The sequence below is a fragment of the Patiria miniata genome, unplaced genomic scaffold (assembly GCF_015706575.1).
Source record: "Patiria miniata isolate m_02_andy unplaced genomic scaffold, ASM1570657v1 HiC_scaffold_18, whole genome shotgun sequence".
Classification (NCBI taxonomy): Eukaryota; Metazoa; Echinodermata; class Asteroidea; order Valvatida; family Asterinidae; genus Patiria; species Patiria miniata.
In genome coordinates this window covers 15736927-15759757 of record NW_024037056.1, presented here as the reverse complement: position 1 = coordinate 15759757, position 22831 = coordinate 15736927, and the positions used below count along the sequence as shown (strand labels likewise).

Here is a 22831-nt window from a genome sequence, read left to right as displayed (position 1 = left end):
TAAATTGGGCAAAATTTGGCTTTTGCTGGGAATTCACAAACGTAAGGGGTTAGCCTTGCATTTTTATCAAAATTGATCAAAATTTGACATTTTCTGGAAATTCACGAATGTAAGGGGTTAGCCTTGCATTTTTATCATAATTGGGTAAAATTTGACTTTTTCTGGAAAATCAAAAAGGTAAGGGGTTAGCCTTACATTTTTATCGAAATTGATCAAAATTTGACATTTTCTGGAAATTCACAAATGTAAGGGGTTAGCCTTGCATTTTTATCAAAATTGTATAAAATTTGACTTTTTCTGGAAAATCAAAAAGGTAAGGGGTTAGCCTTGCATTTTTATCGAAATTGATCAAAATTTGACATTTTCTGGAAATTCACAAATGTAAGGGGTTAGCCTTGCATTTTTATCAAAATCGGGCAAAATTTGACTTTTGCTGGGAATTCACAAACGTAAGGGGTTAGCCTTGCATTTTTATCAAAATTGGGCAAAATTTGACATTTTCTCGAAATTCACGAATGTAAGGGGTTAGCCTTGCATTTTTATCAAAATTTGGCAAAATTTGACTTTTTCTCGAAATCCACGGATGTAAGGGGTTAGCCTTGCATTTTTATCAAAATTGGGCAAAATTAAACCTTTTCTAGCAAATCAAAAAGGTAAGGGGTTAGCCTTACATTTTTATCACAATTGGGTAAAATTTGACTTTTGCAGGAAAATCAAAAAGGTAAGCCTTACATTTTTATCGAAATTGATCAAAATTTGACATTTTCTGGAAATTCACAAATGTAAGGGGATAGCCTTGCATTTTTATCAAAATTGTGTAAAATTTGACTTTTTCTGGAAAATCAAAAAGGTAAGGGGTTAGCCTTGCATTTTTATCGAAATTGATCAAAATTTGACATTTTCTGGAAATTCACAAATGTAAGGGGTTAGCCTTGCATTTTTATCAAAATTGGGCAAAATTGGACTTTTTCTGGAAAATCAAAAAGGTAAGGGGTTAGCCTTGCATTTTTATCAAAATTGATCAAAATTTGACATTTTCTGGAAATTCACAAATGTAAGGGGTTAGCCTTGCATTTTTATCAAAATTGGGCAAAATTGGACTTTTTCTAGAAAATCAAAAAGGTAAGGGGTTAGCCTTGCATTTTTATCAAAATTGGGTAAAATTTGACTTTTTCTGGAAAATCAAAAAGGTAAGGGGTTAGCCTTGCATTTTTATCAATATTGATCAAAATTTGACATTTTCTGGAAATTCACGAATGTAAGGGGTTAGCCTTGCATTTTTATCAAAATTGGGCAAAATTTGACTTTTTCTGGAAATCCACGAATGTAAGGGGTTAGCCTTGCATTTTTATCAAAATTGGGCAAAATTAAACTTTTTCTAGAAAATCAAAAAGGTAAGGTGTAATAAGCCTTGCATTTTTATCAAAATTGATCAAAATAGGACATTTTCTGGAAATTCACAAATGTAAGGGGTTAGCCTTACATTTTTATCGAAATTGATCAAAATTTGACATTTTCTGGAAATTCACAAATGTAAGGGGTTAGCCTTGCATTTTTATCAAAATTGGGCAAAATTGGACTTTTTCTAGAAAATCAAAAAGGTAAGGGGTTAGCCTTGCATTTTTATCAATATTGATCAAAATTTGACTTTTTATGGAAAATCAAAAAGATAAGGGGTTAGCCTTGCATTTTTATCAATATTGATCAAAATTTGACATTTTCTGGAAATTCACGAATGTAAGGGGTTAGCCTTGCATTTTTATCAAAATTGGGCAAAATTTGACTTTTTCTGGAAATTCACGAATGTAAGGGGTTAGCCTTACATTTTTATCACAATTGGGTAAAATTTGACTTTTTCTGGAAAATCAAAAAGGTAAGGGGTTAGCCTTACATTTTTATCGAAATTGATCAAAATTTGACATTTTCTGGAAATTCACAAATGTAAGGGGTTAGCCTTGCATTTTTATCAAAATTTGGCAAAATTTGACTTTTTCTAGAAAATCAAAAAGGTAAGGGGTTAGCCTTGCATTTTTATCAATATTGACCAAAATTTGACATTTTCTGGAAATTCACGAATGTAAGGGGTTAGCCTTGCATTTTTATCAAAATTGGGCAAAATTTGACTTTTTCTGGAAATTCACGAATGTAAGTGGTTAGCCTTGCATTTTTATCAAAATTGGGCAAAATTTGACTTTTTCTAGAAAATCAAAAAGGTAAGGGGTTAGCCTTGCATTTTTATCAAAATTTAGCAAAATTTGACTTTTTCTGGAAATTCACGAATGTAAGGGGTTAGCCTTACATTTTTATCGAAATTGATCAAAATTTGACATTTTCTGGAAATTCACAAATGTAAGGTGTTAGCCTTGCATTTTTATCAAAATTGTGTAAAATTTGACTTTTTCTGGAAAATCAAAAAAGGTAAGGGGTTAATTAGCCTTGCATTTTTATCGAAATTGATCAAAATTTGACATTTTCTGGAAATTCACAAATGTAAGGGGTTAGCCTTGCATTTTTATCAAAATTGGGCAAAATTTGACTTTTTCTGGAAAATCAAAAAGGTAAGGGGTTATCCTTACATTTTTATCGAAATTGATCAAAATTTGACATTTTCTGGAAATTCACAAATGTAAGGGGTTAGCCTTGCATTTTTATCAAAATTGGGCAAAATTTGACTTTTTCTAGAAAATCAAAAAGGTAAGGGGTTAGCCTTGCATTTTTATCAATATTGACCAAAATTTGACATTTTCTGGAAATTCACGAATGTAAGGGGTTAGACTTGCATTTTTATCAAAATTGGGCAAAATTTGACTTTTTCTGGAAATTCACAAATGTAAGGTGTTAGCCTTGCATTCTTATCAAAATTGTGTAAAATTTGACTTTTTCTGGAAAATCAAAAAAGGTAAGGGGTTAATTAGCCTTGCATTTTTATCGAAATTGATCAAGATTTGACATTTTCTGGAAATTCACAAATGTAAGGGGTTAGCCTTGCATTGTTATCAAAATTGGGCAAAATTTGACTTTTTCTGGAAAATCAAAAAGGTAAGGGGTTATCCTTACATTTTTATCGAAATTGATCAAAATTTGACATTTTCTGGAAATTCACAAATGTAAGGGGTTAGCCTTGCATTTTTATCAAAATTGGGCAAAATTTGACTTTTTCTAGAAAATCAAAAAGGTAAGGGGTTAGCCTTGCATTTTTATCAATATTGACCAAAATTTGACATTTTCTGGAAATTCACGAATGTAAGGGGTTAGACTTGCATTTTTATCAAAATTGGGCAAAATTTGACTTTTTCTGGAAATTCACGAATGTAAGGGGTTAGCCTTGCATTTTTATCAAAATTGGGCAAAATTTGACTTTTTCTAGAAAATCAAAAAGGTAAGGGGTTAGCCTTGCATTTTTATCAAAATTTGGCAAAATTTGACTTTTTCTGGAAATTTACGAATGTAAGGTGTTAGCCTTGCATTTTTATCAAAATTGTGTAAAATTTGACTTTTTCTGGAAAATCAAAAAGGTAAGGGGTTAGCCTTACATTTTTATCGAAATTGATCAAAATTTGACATTTTCTGGAAATTCACAAATGTAAGGGGTTAGCCTTGCATTTTTATCAAAATTGGGCAAAATTTGACTTTTTCTAGAAAATCAAAAAGGTAAGGGGTTAGCCTTGCATTTTTATCAATATTGACCAAAATTTGACATTTTCTGGAAATTCACGAATGTAAGGGGTTAGCCTTGCATTTTTATCAAAATTGGGCAAAATTTGACTTTTTCTAGAAAATCAAAAAGGTAAGGGGTTAGCCTTGCATTTTTATCAAAATTGGGCAAAATTTGACTTTTTCTAGAAAATCAAAAAGGTAAGGGGTTAGCCTTGCATTTTTATCAATATTGACCAAAATTTGACATTTTCTGGAAATTCACAAATGTAAGGGGTTAGCCTTGCATTTTTATCAAAATTGGGCAAAATTTGACTTTTTCTAGAAAATCAAAAAGGTAAGGGGTTAGCCTTGCATTTTTATCAAAATTGGGCAAAATTTGACTTTTTCTGGAAATTCACGAATGTAAGGGGTTAGCCTTGCATTTTTATCAAAATTGGGCAAAATTTGACTTTTTCTAGAAAATCAAAAAGGTAAGGGGTTAGCCTTGCATTTTTATCAAAATTTGGCAAAATTTGACTTTTTCTGGAAATTCACGAATGTAAGGGGTTAGCCTTACATTTTTATCGAAATTGATCAAAATTTGACATTTTCTGGAAATTCACAAATGTAAGGTGTTAGCCTTGCATTTTTATCAAAATTGTGTAAAATTTTGACTTTTTCTGGAAAATCAAAAAGGTAAGGGGTTAGCCTTGCATTTTTATCGAAATTGATCAAAATTTGACATTTTCTGGAAATTCACAAATGTAAGGGGTTAGCCTTGCATTTTTATCAAAATTGGGCAAAATTGGACTTTTTCTGGAAAATCAAAAAGGTAAGGGGTTAGCCTTGCATTTTTATCAAAATTGGGCAAAATTTGACTTTTTCTAGAAAATCAAAAAGGTAAGGGGTTAGCCTTGTATTTTTATCAAAATTGTGTAAAATTTGACTTTTTCTGGAAAATCAAAAAGGTAAGGGGTTAATTAGCCTTGCATTTTTATCGAAATTGATCAAAATTGGACTTTTTCTAGAAAATCAAAAAGGTAAGGGGTTAGCCTTGCATTTTTATCAAAATTGGGCAAAATTTAACTTTTTCTAGAAAATCAAAAAGATAAGGGGTTAGCCTTGCATTTTTATCAAAATTGCGAAAAATTTGACTTTTTCTGAAAATTCACAAATGTAAGGGGTTAGCCTTGCATTTTTATCAAAATTGGGCAAAAATTTGACTTTTTCTGGAAAATCAAAAAGGTAAGGGGTTAGCCTTGCATTTTTATCAAAATCGAGCAAAAACTGACTTTTGCTGGAAATTCACAAATGTAAGGTGTTACCCTTGCATTTTTATCAAAATTGGGCAAAATTTGTTTTTTTCTAGAAAATCAAAAAGGTAAGGGGTTATCCTTGCATTTTTATCAAAATTGAGCAAAATTTGACTTTTTCACACTTCCTATAAGTGAAACCCTTATAGAATCGCCGCAGGCAGAAAGAAGCGCAAACTGACATGCGCGCCGACTTAGTAATACAACGAAAATTGGACCTCCGGATTCGGAGTAACTGAGTTATAATGAAGCCACCGATACTAAGGAATTAAAAGTCGACTTTTGAACATAATATATTTAAACTTGGAGGGAAAAATTAATGTTTGGGGCGATATCGGGCCGAAGTCAAATTTACGAATTACAGTAGAGGTGTGAATTTTTTCAACAATCGGGGCAATGAACAAACTCCTGAAATTTTCCAGACGTCATAGTAATGTCTCCAAGAATACAACCAGAGAAAATGTTTCTCGTAATCCAAGCTGGTTAGCAGGTTTATTTCAAGAAAATGAGTACAAAAATAACTTGTACAAATTACAAATTTAGGCAAAAATTGCAGTACAGGGAAAGTGGAAATGGCATGCCAAGGACAAAATAAATTTGTTTCTTAGGAACAATTACTTGCATTTTACATAGATCTTTACTACTTTTACATGAACTTAAGTACAGTAAATTAAACTCTACATTGGTATTTCTAAATTTCTCATTTTCCAAATTGAGGAATCCTAAATTGTTGGTAACTAGACAAATGGGGAAAAATACATATAAAAAAGTGTTCAAAAAAAGGGAATATGGCAAAGTTCCTTTACCCAAATATTACACGTCTGAAATATTACAATAATAACTTTTGACTTACAAATTTAACTTTGTGAATGAAAAATAGAAGAAAGATTAAAGAAAAAATACCTTGTACCAATACAAATAATAACAGACGACAAATATGGAAAATATATTTAAAACAAAAAAAGGGCTTCAAAATGTACAGAAATTCTCAAAAAAAAAAAAAACCTGCTTTTTCGTTGAGGATTTTGGAGATATACTTTTTGTTTATCTATTGGAAAACCCTGTAAAATAACGATGTTAATGTGCGCATTCTTTAAACACCACGTTTAGATGCCCTCAAGTAAACACTATGTTGAAATGTACGTAAGAACTTGTAAATGCAACAAAATGTGGTGTAAATTATTTTCAATAAATTTCAGCGAAATTTTCTTCTTGGTGTATGAGTCCTAACCACCTCCAATTCCAACAAAATCCTACAAATGATTTGACTGTGTTTAATAGATTCAGCACTTACTATTGTTTTTTTAGGTTACCTGACACTAAAATGGAAAAAAGTATTTTCCTTAACAAAACCACTCTAGGGTCATGTTTTTTTGAGAGAATAAAAAATTTAATTTGTTTACAAAGCACAAACAGTATATTTTTAATGGAGATGTACAGCAAAAGAAACTGGTGACCTAACCTCCCCAGTGACAAATCTTCGGCAGGGCAACTGTCGGCAGTTGCTAGTGGCCATGTGTCTTGAGTTGTTTAAGCAAATAAGGATCAGGATTTTTTCCGGTGGTCTCTACGGAATTGCGGGCTGGCCGGCCGCGATAGCATTTTCGATCCCGCACTCATCCTTACCGCGCAGAATCTTGAAGAAGCCTTTGATGGAAAAAGAAGACAAGATAAACGTTAACATCAACTTTGCGTTGCCCTTAATTTTTCAAGCCTCACTCCAAATTTGTTTTTCTTTTTCAAATTAATTACTATATTTTTCTAGCAATATTAAGTTATTTGCTTTTGAATGAGACATCAAATGAACAATCTGCCGATGAAATACTCGTTCCATAACTAAATGTCTAAGGTGGTTGAAGGTCCATAACTTGCAGAAAATTGTTCAAATAAAGACTTCTCCAACCAAATTTCTACTACGTAAAGCATATAGTCCACAATCTATTTCTCGTTGGTCGCACGACTTTGTCGATCATACATTTCATGAAATCCCCCGAAACTCCGTCACAAATTCTTACTTTTGTCGCCCCACATTTCTACTAGGTAAAACATTTTGTCCACTCTCCGTTTTGTGTTCGTTGTATCACTTTGTCTATTGTTGCATTTCCCAACCCCTCCCGGAACCCCTCCCACTAACTCCGCCCCCAATTCTTACCCTTGTCGCCCCAATCGCTGTTCCAGGAGTTGGCAACGAGCCAATAGTCGACGCCATTCTCCACTCCCCATCCGAGAATTTTCACCGCGTGCCCTCCGAGAAGTTCACCGGTTTCATGCTTGTAAACACCTAGGGACAAAAACACAAAACCAATTTGTCACACGTTTGAGGCATGAGATGGTCAACGATTTTACTAAAAACAATTTTGGGTGCTTATGTAGCACTTCATACCAAAGTCTCAAAGCGCTGTAAAGTTATTTCCCCCGTTCATCAAGGCTATGAAACCAATTATCTGCAGCAGCTCAAGATCAGTGCAATCTGGTCGCCATACCCTCACAGGTACCCACTTATACTCCCGGGTGGAGAGAAGCACTTGTTGAAAAATGTCTTGCCCAAGAACACAAGCACCATATAATGTGGTCTCTACCCTCATATGTACCCATTTTTACTCCTGGGTGGAGAGAGGCAATTGTGGTAAAGTGTCTTGCCCAAGAACACAAGCACCATATAATCTGTTCTCAACCCTCATATATGTACCTATTTACACAGGTACCCATTTTTACTCCTGGTTGGAGAGAGGCAGTTGTAGTAAAGTGTCTTGCCCAAGAACACAAGCACCATATAATTTGGTCTCAATCCTCATAAATACCAATTTGTACTCCTGGGTGGAGAGATGCACTTGTAGTAAAGTGTCTTGCCCAAGAACACAAGCACCGGTACTACATAATCTGGTCTCTACCCTCACAGGTACCCATTATTTCAACTCATTAGTCAGGTTGGTGGAGAGAGGCAATTGTAGTAAAGGGTCTTGCCCAAGACCACAAGCACCATATAATCTGGTCTCTACCATCACAGGTACCGATTTAACTTCCTAGTAGAGGCAATTGTAGTAAAGTGTCTTGCCCAAGACCACAAGCACCATATCTGGTTTCAACCCTCACAGGTACATATTTATCCTCCTTTGGTGGACAGAAGCACTTGCAGGAAAGTGTCTTGCCCAAGAACACAAGCAATATGTCCCAGTCAGGGTTCAAACCCATGTACAGTCGACTCTCGTTAGTACAAAAACTGTTCATACAAAATTCTGGTTATAGCAAACATAAAGCCTTGGTCCTGACTGTTCAGTGATGTGCAAAATGAATGGGACCAGCACGCCTCTTAATACAAAATTCCGATATAACAAACTTTTTAGCTTGGTCCGGCCGAGTTTGTATTAACAAGAGTCGACTGTTCTGTCCCACATGAGTGGTAACCATTAGACCACGGCGCTTACCGGATTTATAGGACGGAAAGTCGGCGTAGACACTGAATGCCGCTTCGACGGATCCAAAGGTCATAATCTCGGCTTGGATCTCGGTCACATTGTTGGGGATCGAGTACGAGTTCCTTCCTGTTGTCAGAAGAACAAACAGAGCAAGAAAAAAATGAATAGACTAGACGAGCTTATTATTTTGACAGATTGTGATGACAAAAACAGTTTTTGACTGAGGGAGTGGGGGTGGGACAAATGGGCGATATAAACTCTCAGGAGTTACTGTTTTGCAAACGAACTGAACTGTTCTGAGGTTGAGCAAGGATATTCTTCTGGTGAGCTGGACAAGTTTCTCCAAAGCTTTTATACAACATCACACTTTTGCTCATGCATACGGAGACGCAAAGGTGCATCTTCTACGACGGCATTAGGCCCTTTAAAGTCTAAAGGAGTCAAAGAAAATGCAACAATTTTTAAAATCAACCACCCATGTACCGTAATGTAAGTCGTCTGGGTAAGATGTCTTGTAGCCTGGTATGCACGTCTTGGAACACGACGGCGTTGGGTCGTCCCCTTTGCAAGGTTTGAGTTTCCCGACGACGTGGTGGTCGCAGGCTGGTATCTTGTACGGCTGGCAACCTTGCGAGCTGTTGTACTGGCCGCCCGTGACGATGCCGGTTTTACGGAAATATTCCCAAGCTGCACCGGGATAGCCACCATTGCATCTGTTGTGATGACGAATAAAGAGACCAACATTGTTGCTGTAAAACTTTGACTTTGAAATTTATTGCATTAATACATGGACAGAAATAAAACAAGAAACAATCTGAGGGTCAGGGGTTCGAAGCCAGCTGCTGGCTGTGTTGTTATCTGTTTTACACATTGGAGTCACATTTTAACTAAGAAAACTCTTATTTATTAGTGTCACCGTGCAACTATAGCTGTCTGCCAGTTGTGTGTATTGAATGCACTAGGTTGTTTCATCACCGACACCACGAACTGACACTCTGGTAAAACCGCGTACTTTTTTTTGCCCAACAACTCATTATTATTTAAAGGGAATAAATGTGTGCTTGGCTGGTTTTTAACATTATGTTTGAGACCGGTTTGGAGTCTGGACGCTGATTATGACCAAAGCCGAATAAATGCCTTTTGGTCACACAGTCGAAGTAAGTCAAAAATTATAAATTTCCAATGATTTTGTTCAACACGTTTACTTCATGTTTTTTTTTTAAATACACCTCTAGCTATGTTATGGTATGTGCCACTAGCGACCAGTCGTAAACAACTCCTTACATGGAGATTGGTGTGCACGCGATGCGCGTACTGCCCAATGTGGCGCAGAACGCAGCTGTGCCAGTGAAGTGAATTTAGGACTATGAAATATGGACTCTTTGGTAGTATTGCACATGCCTAACTAAGGATTGTGAAAGTTCAAACAAGAAAATGGTTAAAAGGACCAGATTCATAGGAGTCCAAATTTCATGGACACAGGAAAAGTGTTTAAAAGACCAGCCAGCCGGTGTTATTTATCAACCGTTTCAGACCGGCCATGTGACAGGCTCTTGACCAATAGGAATGGGTAAACTGGCTATTTATGAATATCATGCATTCAAAAGTAGTCTTTTTCCATTGTGATTTTTGTTCTTACCCGTCACCACAAGATTCGCAGCAGGTCGCGAGATTCTCGGCCGATATATGATAATGCAGTCCCAGCATAATGCATAGACGATCGGTCATTGCCTCCACAGCTCCAAAAGCCTGAATAAAGAAACGTTGCAATATTTAAAATCTGACACACCCATTGGTCTATTACTGTAATAATGTAAACGAACTAGCATCAATTGGTGAGTGTAATAAAGTCTGAAAAACATAGGAGAAACATTCAAGGAACATCGTTCCTCTCTATAGACCCTTTCATAAAATTGGTCACTGCTCAGTCAACCGTGAATGTAATGACATGATCAGGGTGTCATTTTAAAGAGGAGATTCAACCCTAACAGAGGATATCTCCCTTTGATTCACATGTGCCCTACTTCTGTTCCAATTAGCAATAATATCTCGGTCTCGTTTTTTTTTTATCCACCCTGTATAGTCTGAGAAAGGCCAGTGATGTGTGGGTGTCAATTTGACCTCTGACATGAGGTAAACTCATTTGAATATCACGTTTAGTTTTTTTTGTTTTGATCTACCCTGTATATCTGAGTGAAAGATATTAAGGCTATGTTCAGACTATGGGTATTTTTGAAATGTTGGTTTGAACTCCAGATTCGGCTTCAGGATACTGTTAGGCCCCTGGTTTGGGAAACACTGGCCCAATATGCGTCATATGCTCAGGCTTCTTTATGACTGTAGAGCTAGAAATGTAACCAATGCTGGAGTCACGGCCAAAATTTTGCAAACTCCTTCTGACATTACCCAGCAGGAGCCACAGGCGCCTTGGTCACGAATCTCATTCAGGCTCGGGCAGCCGGTCCATTTGTCGCGGCAGTCAAAGCTGTCCGGAATGCCCGCCCCGCCCAATTCGTGCGTCTTCGGCGGGAGTTGGAATTCCTTCGGGGTTGGCTTGAGAACTCCCATAAGTCTCTTCACATCCTGTCGAGAGTAGCCGGCAAAGTTCGGCCCAGCCTTGACAGTGGAAACAAAAGAAGATCAACAGGTAAAAAATAAGCAAAGTGAATCAGGATTTGAACGCGACACCTGTAATAAAATTACAGTTGGAAAATAACGTAATACATTGAAAATCAGAAAAAAGTTTTCAAGTTATTATTTTTTTTAAACAAAATATAAATGATACAAAACTTTGTCCACACAAAAAATATCAAATTCGTTGAAGACCATGTTCGGTATTTAATTATGACCAATTTGACACTTGCCTTCCAAGTTGTTTCAATTGAGTTGACGTAGTCCGCCTCGAACATGAAGGGGTCGAGGGTCACAGGCCCAGTTTTAACAACCGCAGCATGACATAAAGCCATGAGGCACGCAAGAAGCACAAAACACTGCATTCTGAAACTGAAAAAAAAGAAGCCTTATTTGTAATAAGAATCTTTCTACAACTGTAAAAAGCAGTAGTCAAGTTCATATACACTTCAAGTCACAAGCTTTTCAAATGTGACAATTAATGGCATTCCGGGAATTGGAAAGAAGGTTGCAAGTTTTGCAACCTGACGCCACCTCAGCGGTTGTGTATTTTACGAAGTCTATGGAGAGTCAAGAAAAAAGTATTTCCTAACAAAATTGGAAATGTTTCTCAGTCCCAGATTCATGTCTTATCATCACTTTTGCAATGAATTGCCTTCATTGAGATGATACATGAAGAAAATAGTGACGTCGGGTTGCAACATTCTTTCAATTTGTTATTCTGACTGGACTTTTGAAAGGGCTTGTGATTTACATTTGACCAGATTTGTGGAGGACTTGCAATACTCGACTCCATAAATGCTCCACTACACAATGAAACGAGTCATATAGTCATACTGATTTAGTAGTTTTAGGATGAAAACAGATAGGGGCCCGTAACTACACAATCGCCAAAACTCATGAATTATCCTTGAGTGTAGCATTTTATGTTTTTCCACGGGGTCCGCTCGTAAGTCCGACGCCTCATCAGTCCGACAAAATCGCATCCCCTAACCAAATAAAGGCCCATAAGTCCGACACCTCATAAGTCCGACGCCTCATAGTCATACCTCTGATGCCTTGTAGGTCCGACAAATTAAACGCCTCGATTTTCCGACGTCGGCCTTATGAGGAGTCGGACCTATGAGGCGGAATATACATTTTATGCCTCTTAAGTCCGACGCCTCATAAGTTCGAAATTTCGGACTTATGAGGCGTCGGAGTATGAGGCGTCGGACTTATGATACGGCCCCTTTTCCAAGACTGGTTAACTGGTTAAATAGACAACTTTACTCTCTGTAGAAAAAAACCCGAAACAATCCACAAAAACAAACATGGCAAACTGACATAGGCCTAGTAAAAAACGCAAAACGATGGCAGTTTAAGAATTTTTTGGGGACAGTTTGATTAATTTGTTGAAATTTCATGTTGAAATTTTGATACGCAAACGTACATGTAAGTGTGCAAATGAATCTGGAAATTTCACGAAAAATAGACATCTGAAAAAGGCAGCACTTTCTGTAAACAAAAGAGGATGAGTTTGTTTCTAAAGCAAAAATAAACTAAAATAAAAACAGCCTAAATGTGAAAATCAAAACAAACAAAACAAAACAGGGGCCCTACACTACACAATCGCCTTAATTATATAGTGACTGTGAGGCATACACACAGTATTGAGTCTCAAAATTTTTGACTAGTGAGTCACATAACGAACAGTAACAACATGAACAAAGACAACTGAACAGTGTGTTTTTTTGGCGAAAGGAACTTTGCGAAGATCATGACGTGGTATTCACATTGTCCCGTTTTGTTTGAGTTTTGTATAAATTCAGTTTGAAGGATATATCATCGTAATTCAGTAACTTCAATTCAAGCCAGTAACGAAGACTGTACTCACCCGTCAAAAAGTTGGAATTCTTTGAGGAAAACCGACTGAGGATGCCTGCGCGAAGTTCCTTGTCACGCGTATGTCAAAATGTCATGTGATGTTGATCAAAATCGTCACATGACAATGCATGACGTGCAAAACACGGTTTACACTACGGCTGTTACCTGACAATGAAAGTGCTGCAATGTCGCACTGGCGGCTGTTACCTGTTTTGTAGATCGCTTGATAATATTTCTTACAGAAAAAAAATCACATTTCTATACGTACCTCTTGTCCAGATTTTTACCATTACTTACAAATGCCAGGCTCCTCCTTAAAAAGGAGTGGTTGGTTGAAAGAAACGCCAAAAATTGCCATTACCCTACCCCTCTGCCCCCCCCCCTAACAAAATCAATACCCACAAAAGTGTTGCAAGTTTAGTGAAAAGATTTTTGCATCCTCACACCACTTTTTTTTTTAATTGTATATCATCTCAATGGAGGTCAGTCATTGCAAAAATGTTGAAAAAACATGAATCTGGGACTGAGAAACATTTCCAATTTTGTTTTAAAAATGTTCTTGACTCTACAAAGACTTAAATTTGTACACAACCACTGAAGTACGTGGCGTCTGAATACTACATTCTTTCCTGTTCAGTTTTCCTTCCGTGGCTGTTAATAATTTGTTTATCTCCAAATAATTAACTCTTCAACTTGTGTGCTTTTTGTAAGCTAGGTTGTTTTTACGCTCTTGGTAGACGACTTTTTAAAAAAAAATCCCCATTCCATAGATTCGTGAAATTAAGAGAAACACAAAAACTGGGACACAGAGAGCACACACAGTCGTAAATTTCCATACGCCAGAGGACAATGGTTTGTTTTCCCTTTGTCCCTGTAATAACACTCTCCCATAGACTAAGCACATAACCGTACAATCGAGGACCGTTTTCAACAAAAGACCCAACGTTCGAGGACTAAAAGGATCTTTTGTTCTCCCTTTGTGTGTCTGTCCTCTATCATAAAGCCAATCATGTACAAAAATACAAGCATGGATGTGTTTTAATGCAGTTTTTATTTACACAACACTGTAAGAAAAAAGAAGACGACTTCTTGATGTTTCAATTATGATCATTCAATTCAAAGAAATTTGAGAATTATCAAGGGAGTTGTACAACACTGAAATAAAAAAATACTATGAACAAGCTACGTGATATGGGATATCTGCTAAAAAACAAATTGCTGTGGGTTAGGTTTTCCCCAACTTAATAGACCCTGTGCATCAGAGGGTAGGTACATGTTCCTCTTTGAAACGCGGCATAGGTGGACATACTGTACAGTCACTGGCAGTGAATTTAAATGACATAATTGCCCTCTGTGAGGGCAAATCTTGCAAGGTGTCTACACTCACTGGGCATTTCGTTCCATACCATACTGCCAACTTATATTAGGCCCGTCTTAATTCATATTCGGGCAAGTTCCAGAAACAAAAGTTGCAGATATTTGTATCAGGTATAATAAGTTGAAGGATTCTGAACAACTTCCCGGCAATTTTCACGCAGCGAGGTTATAAGTGTTGGTGAGTCAAGCAATTGCTGATGAAAACTTCCCTGGATCATGTCTGGGACAAATGCGGAGCCTTTGGGGGGCTAGTGTGTAAGCGCTCCCCTCTCACCACTGTGGCCCGGGTTCGATTCCCGGCTCGGACCATATGTGAGTAGAGTTGTGCATTGATTCTCTCCTGTGCCATGAGGGTTTTTCTCCGGTCTCTCCAGTTTTCCTCCCTTTGCAAAAATCAAACACTTTCGATCTCTGTCTGTGCTCTGTGGTCTTACATTAGTCGTATGGCGGCTGCCAAAAGCGCCTTTACATGCCTGCGGCTCGACCACGTTGTAGCCGTGTCCTTCGCAATTCAGCTTCTCAGCTGCAAGTAAGGATGATTAGCCCCCAAATTATTATTAATTATTATTCCTCCGGACAAAATGAATGAGTCTACCTGCAACTTGTCCGGAATTCGTCCCAGCTATGAATTAAGACGGGAATTCAATGAAAAGTAAAAAGTCTGAATCAAAAATAGTGTTGGATTATGAATACATAATTAGTTAACTTTTTGCAGTTAATTAAATTCTGACATTTTGTTAGCACCTAAACTAGTCAACTACATATACAGCTTAATTCACCAAACGAAGTGTAGACAAATCGGGTCGACATTAGAGGCACATGTACACAATCAATGTGGACGACACTAGACACGATCTGAAATTCTTCATGATTGCATAAATAGCCAATATATATTGAAAGTCTTGAAAATATATTTGAAAATGAATAAAACCTCTGCAAACTACCACATGGCTTTACCTGAAATATACAAATAAAAAAAAAATAGGCGGGACTAATGTTTCCTCCTGACAAGGCCCTTTTCTTTTTTGCCAGGACCAAACAGTAGGCATGCTAATAAGATGTTTGAAAATATTCTTGAATATAATAAGGGAATAAATGTGTGCTCCGGAGGTTTTTATCACTCGTTTAATACCGCTTAGAGTCTGGGTGCTGATAATTACCCGAGCCGGAGGCGAGGGTAATTATCAGCACCCAGACTCTAAGCGGTATTAAACGAGTGATAAATACCGACCGAGCACATATTTATTCCCATTCATAAATACCTTATCCGTAAAAATTTTTCAAATAATTCGTTCAAAAAATCCCGATTTTGTTCAACAAGTTCACTTCATGCTTTTTGAAACATCCCTCTAGCAAAATAATGGAGTGTTCAGCTGGCGAGTAAGATGTAAACAACCCTTTTATGGAGATTGACGCGCGCGTAACATGTTCTGCGCGATGTCACGCAGAACGCACCTGGGGCGTTGCGTTTTGAATTTAGAACTGTAAACTTCTGACTCGCTTGTTGTGTTGCGCATGCCTACGTGAGGATTGTGAACGTTCAACCAATGAAACGGTAAGAGGCACTGGATTTTTAGGAGTCCACATTTTATTGTGACACTGGAAAAGTGTTTAAGACCAGCTAGCCATGTCTTTATCATCCGTTTAATACCGGCCACGTGACGGGCTCTCGACCAATAGGAATAGCTAAACTGTCTGAGGTATTTATGAATTTAGATTTAAGGTGCAAAGTTGCGTATTGAAACTGTATAAGAAGGTAAAGATATATTAATAACCCTAATCCTCTAAATCACTTCAGTATTTGAACAAAGTGACTCCCCCGGTTTTTTTTGTTTTGTACAGCCCTCCAATATTTTTTGCTGTACTGTGGGGCGAACCACTGTACACTCCAAGAACTGCCAAAGAGTATTGACAGAAAGCTTGGCCATGCTGTGAGGAAACTCTTGGGTCAGCAATAAACACTGAGACCAAAGTAAACAGGTCTGTCAAGTCTGTGGAAAAATCACTTGGCTGGTGAGTCAAAGAATCCTCCAATGCACTCCCGCTGAAGTGCATTGGCATGCACAACTGACTTGCAATAAACTACACCAAACGTACAAGGGCTAAACAAAGAAACGAAGTGTTATGGTTTATAGGACATCGCAAGGCTCATGAAATCTTCGTAGTTGATCTGGATTTTGCCGTTTAGGTTGGTGTCTCGTTGCTTGAAGGCGTCCGTCAGCGAGCGCAGCAGCACGCAGATCTGGATGAAGTCGTCAAACTTGATCGAGCGCCGGGACTGCCGATCGTACCGGATGATGATAGACTGGACGAAGGGCATGGTGACTCGGAAACCCATCTCGTTCAACGCTGCACAAAATAAACAAACGGTTATGAATCAAAACAGTTGAGAATTTGTTTGCTTCTCCCTACCCATGAGTAAACTGAGTACATGTTAGGGAAGAGATGGTTATTGTGGTTGATTTTAGCTGCTTTGCGTCAAAATGGCAAAAGCTGTATACTCCCCAGGGAGCTGAGATGGTATTTGGAATGTTTCATTGCCCCAATAAGCAGGGTAATAATAATAATAATAATAACGGAGTCTTATATAGCGCACGTATCTACCAACAATTAGGTACTCAAGGCGCTGGAAATTATGTCTATTATTAAAGAAAGGTAAATAAAGTATATGAGAAATATGAGACCCATTATGTAGCACCTTATAAGGGTTAAAAAGGTGCTGCGGCGCATATTGCAGCCACTGCCAGAAACACAGGGGCAAACCCCTTCTCTAATAGCGTTAAGTGTTACTGGTTCTTTAATGTGCATTACACAACACACGGGACCTACGGCTTTACATCCCATCCAAAGGACGAAGCAATAATGGTAAAGTGCCTTGCTCAAGAGCACAAGCACCATGTTCCCACGGTCAGGATTCGAACCCATGTACCACGGCACACGAGTCGAACACCGTAACCATTGGACCACAGCACCACCACAGCTAATGATGTAGTGCCTTGAGCACCAATACTGGTGGATAGTGTGCCATATAAATACACATTATGATGACGGAGACAAAATTTGTTCAATTTCTGCTATTTACCTGTCGTCAGCTCTCCAGCGTCGATGTTTCCCGATCTGTCCCTGTCATAGCGCTCAAACACCCCCCTCCACTGTTGAATATACGTCCACAGTGCGCCGAACTCTTGCACGTTGATCGTGCCGTTATTATCTCTGTCAAACATTCCTAAAAAAATAAAAAAAAATAAGGGCAATTCACTGTGAAGCTTTTAACATTTTCCATACTTTTTTTGTATTGGAAAGAATAATTCTGAGGATCAAACAAAACTGGGCTGAGAGTATTTAGCAAAATGTAAACGGGAGACGTTTGTCGTGAGCAGTATTAAAAACCCTCCTATGCAAACATACATTTTGTTCCAAGTTGTCCTTCCAGTCAAAATCAATCAAGTGACTCCCAGCCTACATTAAGCAGGATTGACTGGCTGTGACTTTTTATGTTACTTGATGCAGCTACGCCTTGACTACAAGTGATTGATATGCCAGCTGTGCCACCAGTTTCCTGCTTTTGTCTGTTGACTGAATTTGACTAGTCACAGTGCTTGCTTGAAATTGGATACGACTGTTGGTGACTAGCCTGTGTAGAAGGCATGACAGGGGAAGAGGATTGAGTTTTTTTTAACTGTCTGTGACTGTTCAGACAGCACAAGTGTTAATGGCATTATATTCAAAATGAAAGTTCAATCACGTTACAAAAATTTGAAATTGAAAATTGAAACCACCAAGTGTGTGATACAAATCCACTGCTCGTTACTGAGGTAACCAATCAGAAACCAGGACACTTTTTCCTTCCAGGGTCTACTTTTGAGACTAAATTAAAAGGAAGTAGACCCTGAGAAAGAGGTTGATGCTTAGCAAATTTCCATGCTCAGCAAATATTGGCAGAGTACCAGTTAACCACAATCAGTATGACACATTTTGGCTGGTAACCAGTTAGTGCTGAGCAAATCTCTTCTGTGCTTAGCCTGTGTCTGAATTACTTGGCTACGGCTTGAAATTACACAGGTGTCTATGGTAGCGGCTGCAGCCACTTTCCATAGGCTCGTGTGTAATTTTAAGCCGTAGTCAAGTAATTGGCTACGGCTCAGAATTTCTTGGCTACGGCTTGACATTACACACCAGTCTATGGTAGCGGCTGCAGCCGCTTCCCATAGGCTCGTGTGTAATTTCAAGCCGTAGCCAAGTAATTGGCTACGTTTCAGAATTTCTTGGCTACGGCTTGCAATTACACACGAGTCTATGGTAGCGGCTGCAGCCACTTCCCATAGGCTCGTGTGTAATTTCATACCTATCATTAATCTACACGTCTCGGGGTTGAAGTGAGACCAGTTGTTATTGGTTAGCGCTTGCTGGAGTTCCTGGGCCGTGATGCTGCCAGTCTTGTCCTGGTCGACGGCCAGGAACCACTGGTAGACCGTCGGGTCCATGCCTGGTGGAGGGCCCCCAGCTGGCGCACCGTAACCTGCCCCGAGAGAAATATCCATCAAGATTAATTTGTAAGGTATCGTCATGTCCGTGCAACAAGGTCGTATCTCTTAAAGGGAATATACATCATTTGCTTTTGCTGTAATTTTGCTGTAATGGATGGAATTGGGGGGTTGGAAATATATAGCAAATAAAGTTACACTGACTTTTTTGAGGTTTTGGGTTCGAAAATGCTATAAAAACCAAGAAAAACAATCATTTTCCTGTAGTCTGGTTCCCTGACTCCATTTAAGAAGAAACAGAGCAGTTTACATACATTGGGGAATTGAAAGGTCAGGGAACCAGTCTAGCTGGCTTGTACCCGTTCATAGGTGTGTAATCGATTGCAAACAAGTGCAATGGTCAATTGGGACCAGTATTTGAAAAAAAGGCAGTTTTTTCCAACGCTGATCGGCCGATCAGCGTTGGAAATTGATACAAAAATACCACTTTTCTTGAAAATGACAGTATACCAGGTGCCATGATTTTACAGGATGCTTTACACTGTCATTCACTAACAGTCCAGCAAGGTATTTCAAAATGATTTGGTAGTTTTATTTTTTGATGATTGCAAATGTTGTATTTTCCCTTTAAGTGAAATGCAAGTTTCAGAATGTCAAAAGATCGTATCTCACTTAAAATAACCTGGATGTACTCATAAAGTCAGTGGACTTCGGGATATGACCTTGTTGCACAGAGCGTATTCGCGCGAGATACAACTTTGTTGCAGAATGGAGTTACGACCTTGTTGCACTGACGCGACGATATGTAATTCCCCCTCCCTCCCCCCAAAAAAGCCCCCCCCCCCAAAAAAAAAAATGGTGGATTTGAAGTATGTGAGAGAGCTACTTTTAAACAGGCGTGCAACTGGGAAGTGGCATTAGAAAACAAAGAAAATCTAAGCCCTACAAGACTCTTTGCAGTTTCTTTTTTTCATTTTTGTTTAATGTGATACAAGATCAGTGAACAAGGGAGAAAAAAATCAGCTGATCCTTAGAAAACTTGCATGCTTTAAGTTGAAAATTAAAACCACAGTAACAACAGCCACTAAAAACAAACAAAAAATTGTAATGCTTATGTAGTGCTTTCCCTCGTATCAACAATCTCAAAGCGCATTACATTTATTCCCCATTCACCAGGCCACGAGACAACACGGCAGCCGATATCAGCGCACTTCGGTTTCTACCCTCTCAGGTACCCATTCATACTCCTGGGTGGAGAGAGGCAATTGTAGGGAAGTGTCTTGCCCAAGAGCACAAACACCATGTTCCTGGCAGGGTTCGAACCCACGCACCGTCGTACATGAGTCAAACACCGTAACCAGTGGACCATGGCGCTCGTGTGTGGAAGTGAGGATCTTACCTGTTGGTGCCTGGCCGTACCCAGCTTGCGGGGGGGCGTACCCATGCTGTCCAGGGGGTGGGGCGCCGTGGCCAGGGGGTGGGGCGCCGTACCCAGGTTGGCTAGCGGGTGGGGCACCGTAGCCCGGCTGCCCCGCCGGTGGGGCCCCATAGCCCGGTTGTGCCCCTCTTGGAGCCCCATATTGCCCTGCTGGTGGAGCACCATACCCACCACCTGGGGCGCCGTACCCAGGCTGCCCCCCTGGGGGAGCATACCCTGGCTGACCTGGTGCCGGGGGTCTGTACTGGGTTGGGGGAGGGGCTCCGTAGCCCTGCTGCCCTGGGGGTGGGGCACCGTAACCTGGTTGCTGACCCTGATGACAAAATAAATAAAGGAATTTAAACCATGTTTGTTTTAAACTTTTTTACATTATTGGTGTCATAGTCATACTATTTAAATCGTGAATTAAAAATTAATGAAATGAGTGAATAAATAGATGCAAATCAAAAACACTTTTGTTCAGCCCTTGTCCTTCTTGTGCAAGGCCAAAAAAAAAAAAAAAATGTGTTTAGCGTCCCCTTTTTGGAGGCCTACTCCTTTTTTATTTCTTTTTTTTTCTAAACACGAACAAATGATACATTTTCAATAGTGACATTATTCTGGCCTCTTTGTCATGTTTGTCTGTTGCATCTAGCCCATATAAAGCTGGTTAGTGGTAATGAGTCCAAGTAGCGGCCATTTAAAAAAAGGCAGTGTATATTTTGCCGGAGACGGCAAACCTTTAGTAAACGTTAGTTTGCCGGATATGCACTGAACATGCGCAGTTACTGTTTTTTTTGTACTTAAACATTTTCCGGTGACAAGTTTTAGTCTGGCTCCATGCCAAAATTATCGTTGTTACCTCGTATTCACAAGATGGGATTCAGACCATTTTATAATTTCGGACTTTATTTCCCTTTTAAAAAAAATCCTCCAGAGCCACAAATCTGAATGTACTCTGCAAAAAATGTTTGAGACATGTTAAAATAATAAAAGAAGAATATTCTTATTTATTTGGGGATGAGAAAAAAAACCTTAAAAATGTGGTGCGGTCGGAATCGAACGCGAGTCATACCGCTTACTAGTGCCTTTGCTTAACCATTACACCAAACGTGCTGCACAACTTTTGGTGGGAATTTAATACATCTTATAATTCAGCCCTATTTTAAAGAGTACAGCGCCCTCTGTTGATATGGATTGCCGCCGGCAAACCTTTAGTAATCGTTAGTTTGCCGTCATTACCTCCGGGAAAATATCCACTATCTTAAAAAAAAGGTGGCGGCCATCTTGAAAAAAAGGGCACAATTGCCCGATTACCCCGCCACTCGATCTATCCACCTCGTAGCCGGCTACGAGGTCACGGCTGATTGACCTCAATAAACATTCTCAGCGCTACTTGTATGTACTATGCGTCATGCTCCATTGCACTCCCACTTCATGACCGCGTAGCCGCCAACAGGGTAGGCCTAGTTGGTTTGGACTTAGAATTTTTTCAGCAACTCCCATTCCTTTTGTGTTGCTTCGTTCTCAAGCATATTCAAGGGGACTCCCACTCCGTAGCCTCGTAGCCGCCAACAGGGTGGTTGGTTTGGACTTAGAATTTTTTCAGTAACTCCCATTCCTTTTGTGTTGCTTCGTTCTCAAATAATGGCCCCAACTCAGTATCCGCGTAGCTGGCAATGGACTTGAATTGTTTTTTTTGCAGTGATTCCAACCTCGTAGCCAGTGATTTTAGGGGTGTATTTCCGAGTGGCGGGGTATTCTGCAATTACTCCAAAAAAAGCCCGGTTGGGCGGCCATTTTTCAAAACAAAAAAAGGATCTCCTCCTTCCTTTTTTTTCAAAAAGGCAAGACGCTAAACGTTTTTTTTATTTGGCCTAAAAACAATCTCGATTTTCTAGATTTTCATAAATTACTCATTCTGAAAAAAAACCCAACAAATATGCAAGGAAAAAAGCATACGTGGACTTGCAGCATAGCCACCGCCCAAGAATGGCATTTGGGATTTTCAATGTCATAACGTAACTGGTCAAGCGAATTTGCAGAACATACAATCCACACCCTTTCCAATGTCGATTCGTTTACGAATGCTCAACAAAAACTATTTTAATGTTAGAAATTGTAACTGTCAACACAAAATGGTACACATATATCTCTATTTAAAGATCAGAAATTATACCAACTTTGTCGAATTTTGACTACTTACATACGACATCGTGAATCTCTTTTCTTTCACTTTCAGTCACTTTTTTAGTAGTGAAGATTTCGCCTGGTTTCTTTTTCAGCTGCGACTATATCAAGTGCATAATGCATAGTACAGGCGCCAGACTACAACCGCTTTGAATTAACTCGACTAAAGAGGGCGTTGTTTTCTGACGTCAGAAAAAGTTTTTACCGCCGAAATCGACAAGTGCGCGCGCAAGAAAAGTCACAAATCTCATGACAAGACTAGACTGTTGGCCGGGACGGCGCCAGAAAGTGAATTGGCCTACCTTTAATAACATAAAAAATAATTATGCTTGCTGTTGAACCTTTGTGAACAATTTCAGTGTCATGAACTTCAGTCCGAAATTCAAAAACGGTGTCGTCTGGGCACAAATTCAGCCATGTACTGTTCCTACGTGGCGCACTAGAACTAATCCTGGAAAAAAAATCCCACATTAACAATTAAGAAAATCACGCCAAAATAAA

At 38.9% G+C, this 22831-nt stretch overlaps 2 protein-coding genes across 2 annotated transcripts; both read right to left on the bottom strand.

Annotated features, from left to right (window-relative positions):
* Positions 1-5409: 5409 nt before the first annotated feature.
* On the bottom strand, positions 5410-12969 carry LOC119724861 (cathepsin B-like). The gene is made up of 8 exons (XM_038196139.1): positions 12873-12969; positions 11230-11368; positions 10772-10981; positions 10005-10114; positions 8849-9078; positions 8375-8491; positions 7102-7230; positions 5410-6596 (listed from the first exon to the last, which is right to left on the bottom strand). The coding sequence occupies exons 2-8, from the start codon at positions 11359-11361 to the stop codon at positions 6517-6519; spliced, it is 1008 nt and encodes a 335-aa protein (XP_038052067.1). The 5' UTR covers positions 11362-11368; positions 12873-12969; the 3' UTR covers positions 5410-6516.
* Positions 12970-15954: 2985 nt separating this feature from the next.
* On the bottom strand, positions 15955-22455 carry LOC119724860 (programmed cell death protein 6-like). Its single transcript, XM_038196138.1, has 5 exons — positions 22347-22455; positions 20123-20474; positions 18585-18758; positions 17322-17465; positions 15955-16588 (listed from the first exon to the last, which is right to left on the bottom strand). The coding sequence occupies exons 1-5, from the start codon at positions 22353-22355 to the stop codon at positions 16362-16364; spliced, it is 906 nt and encodes a 301-aa protein (XP_038052066.1). The 5' UTR covers positions 22356-22455; the 3' UTR covers positions 15955-16361.
* Between the last annotated feature and the right edge of the window lie 376 nt (positions 22456-22831).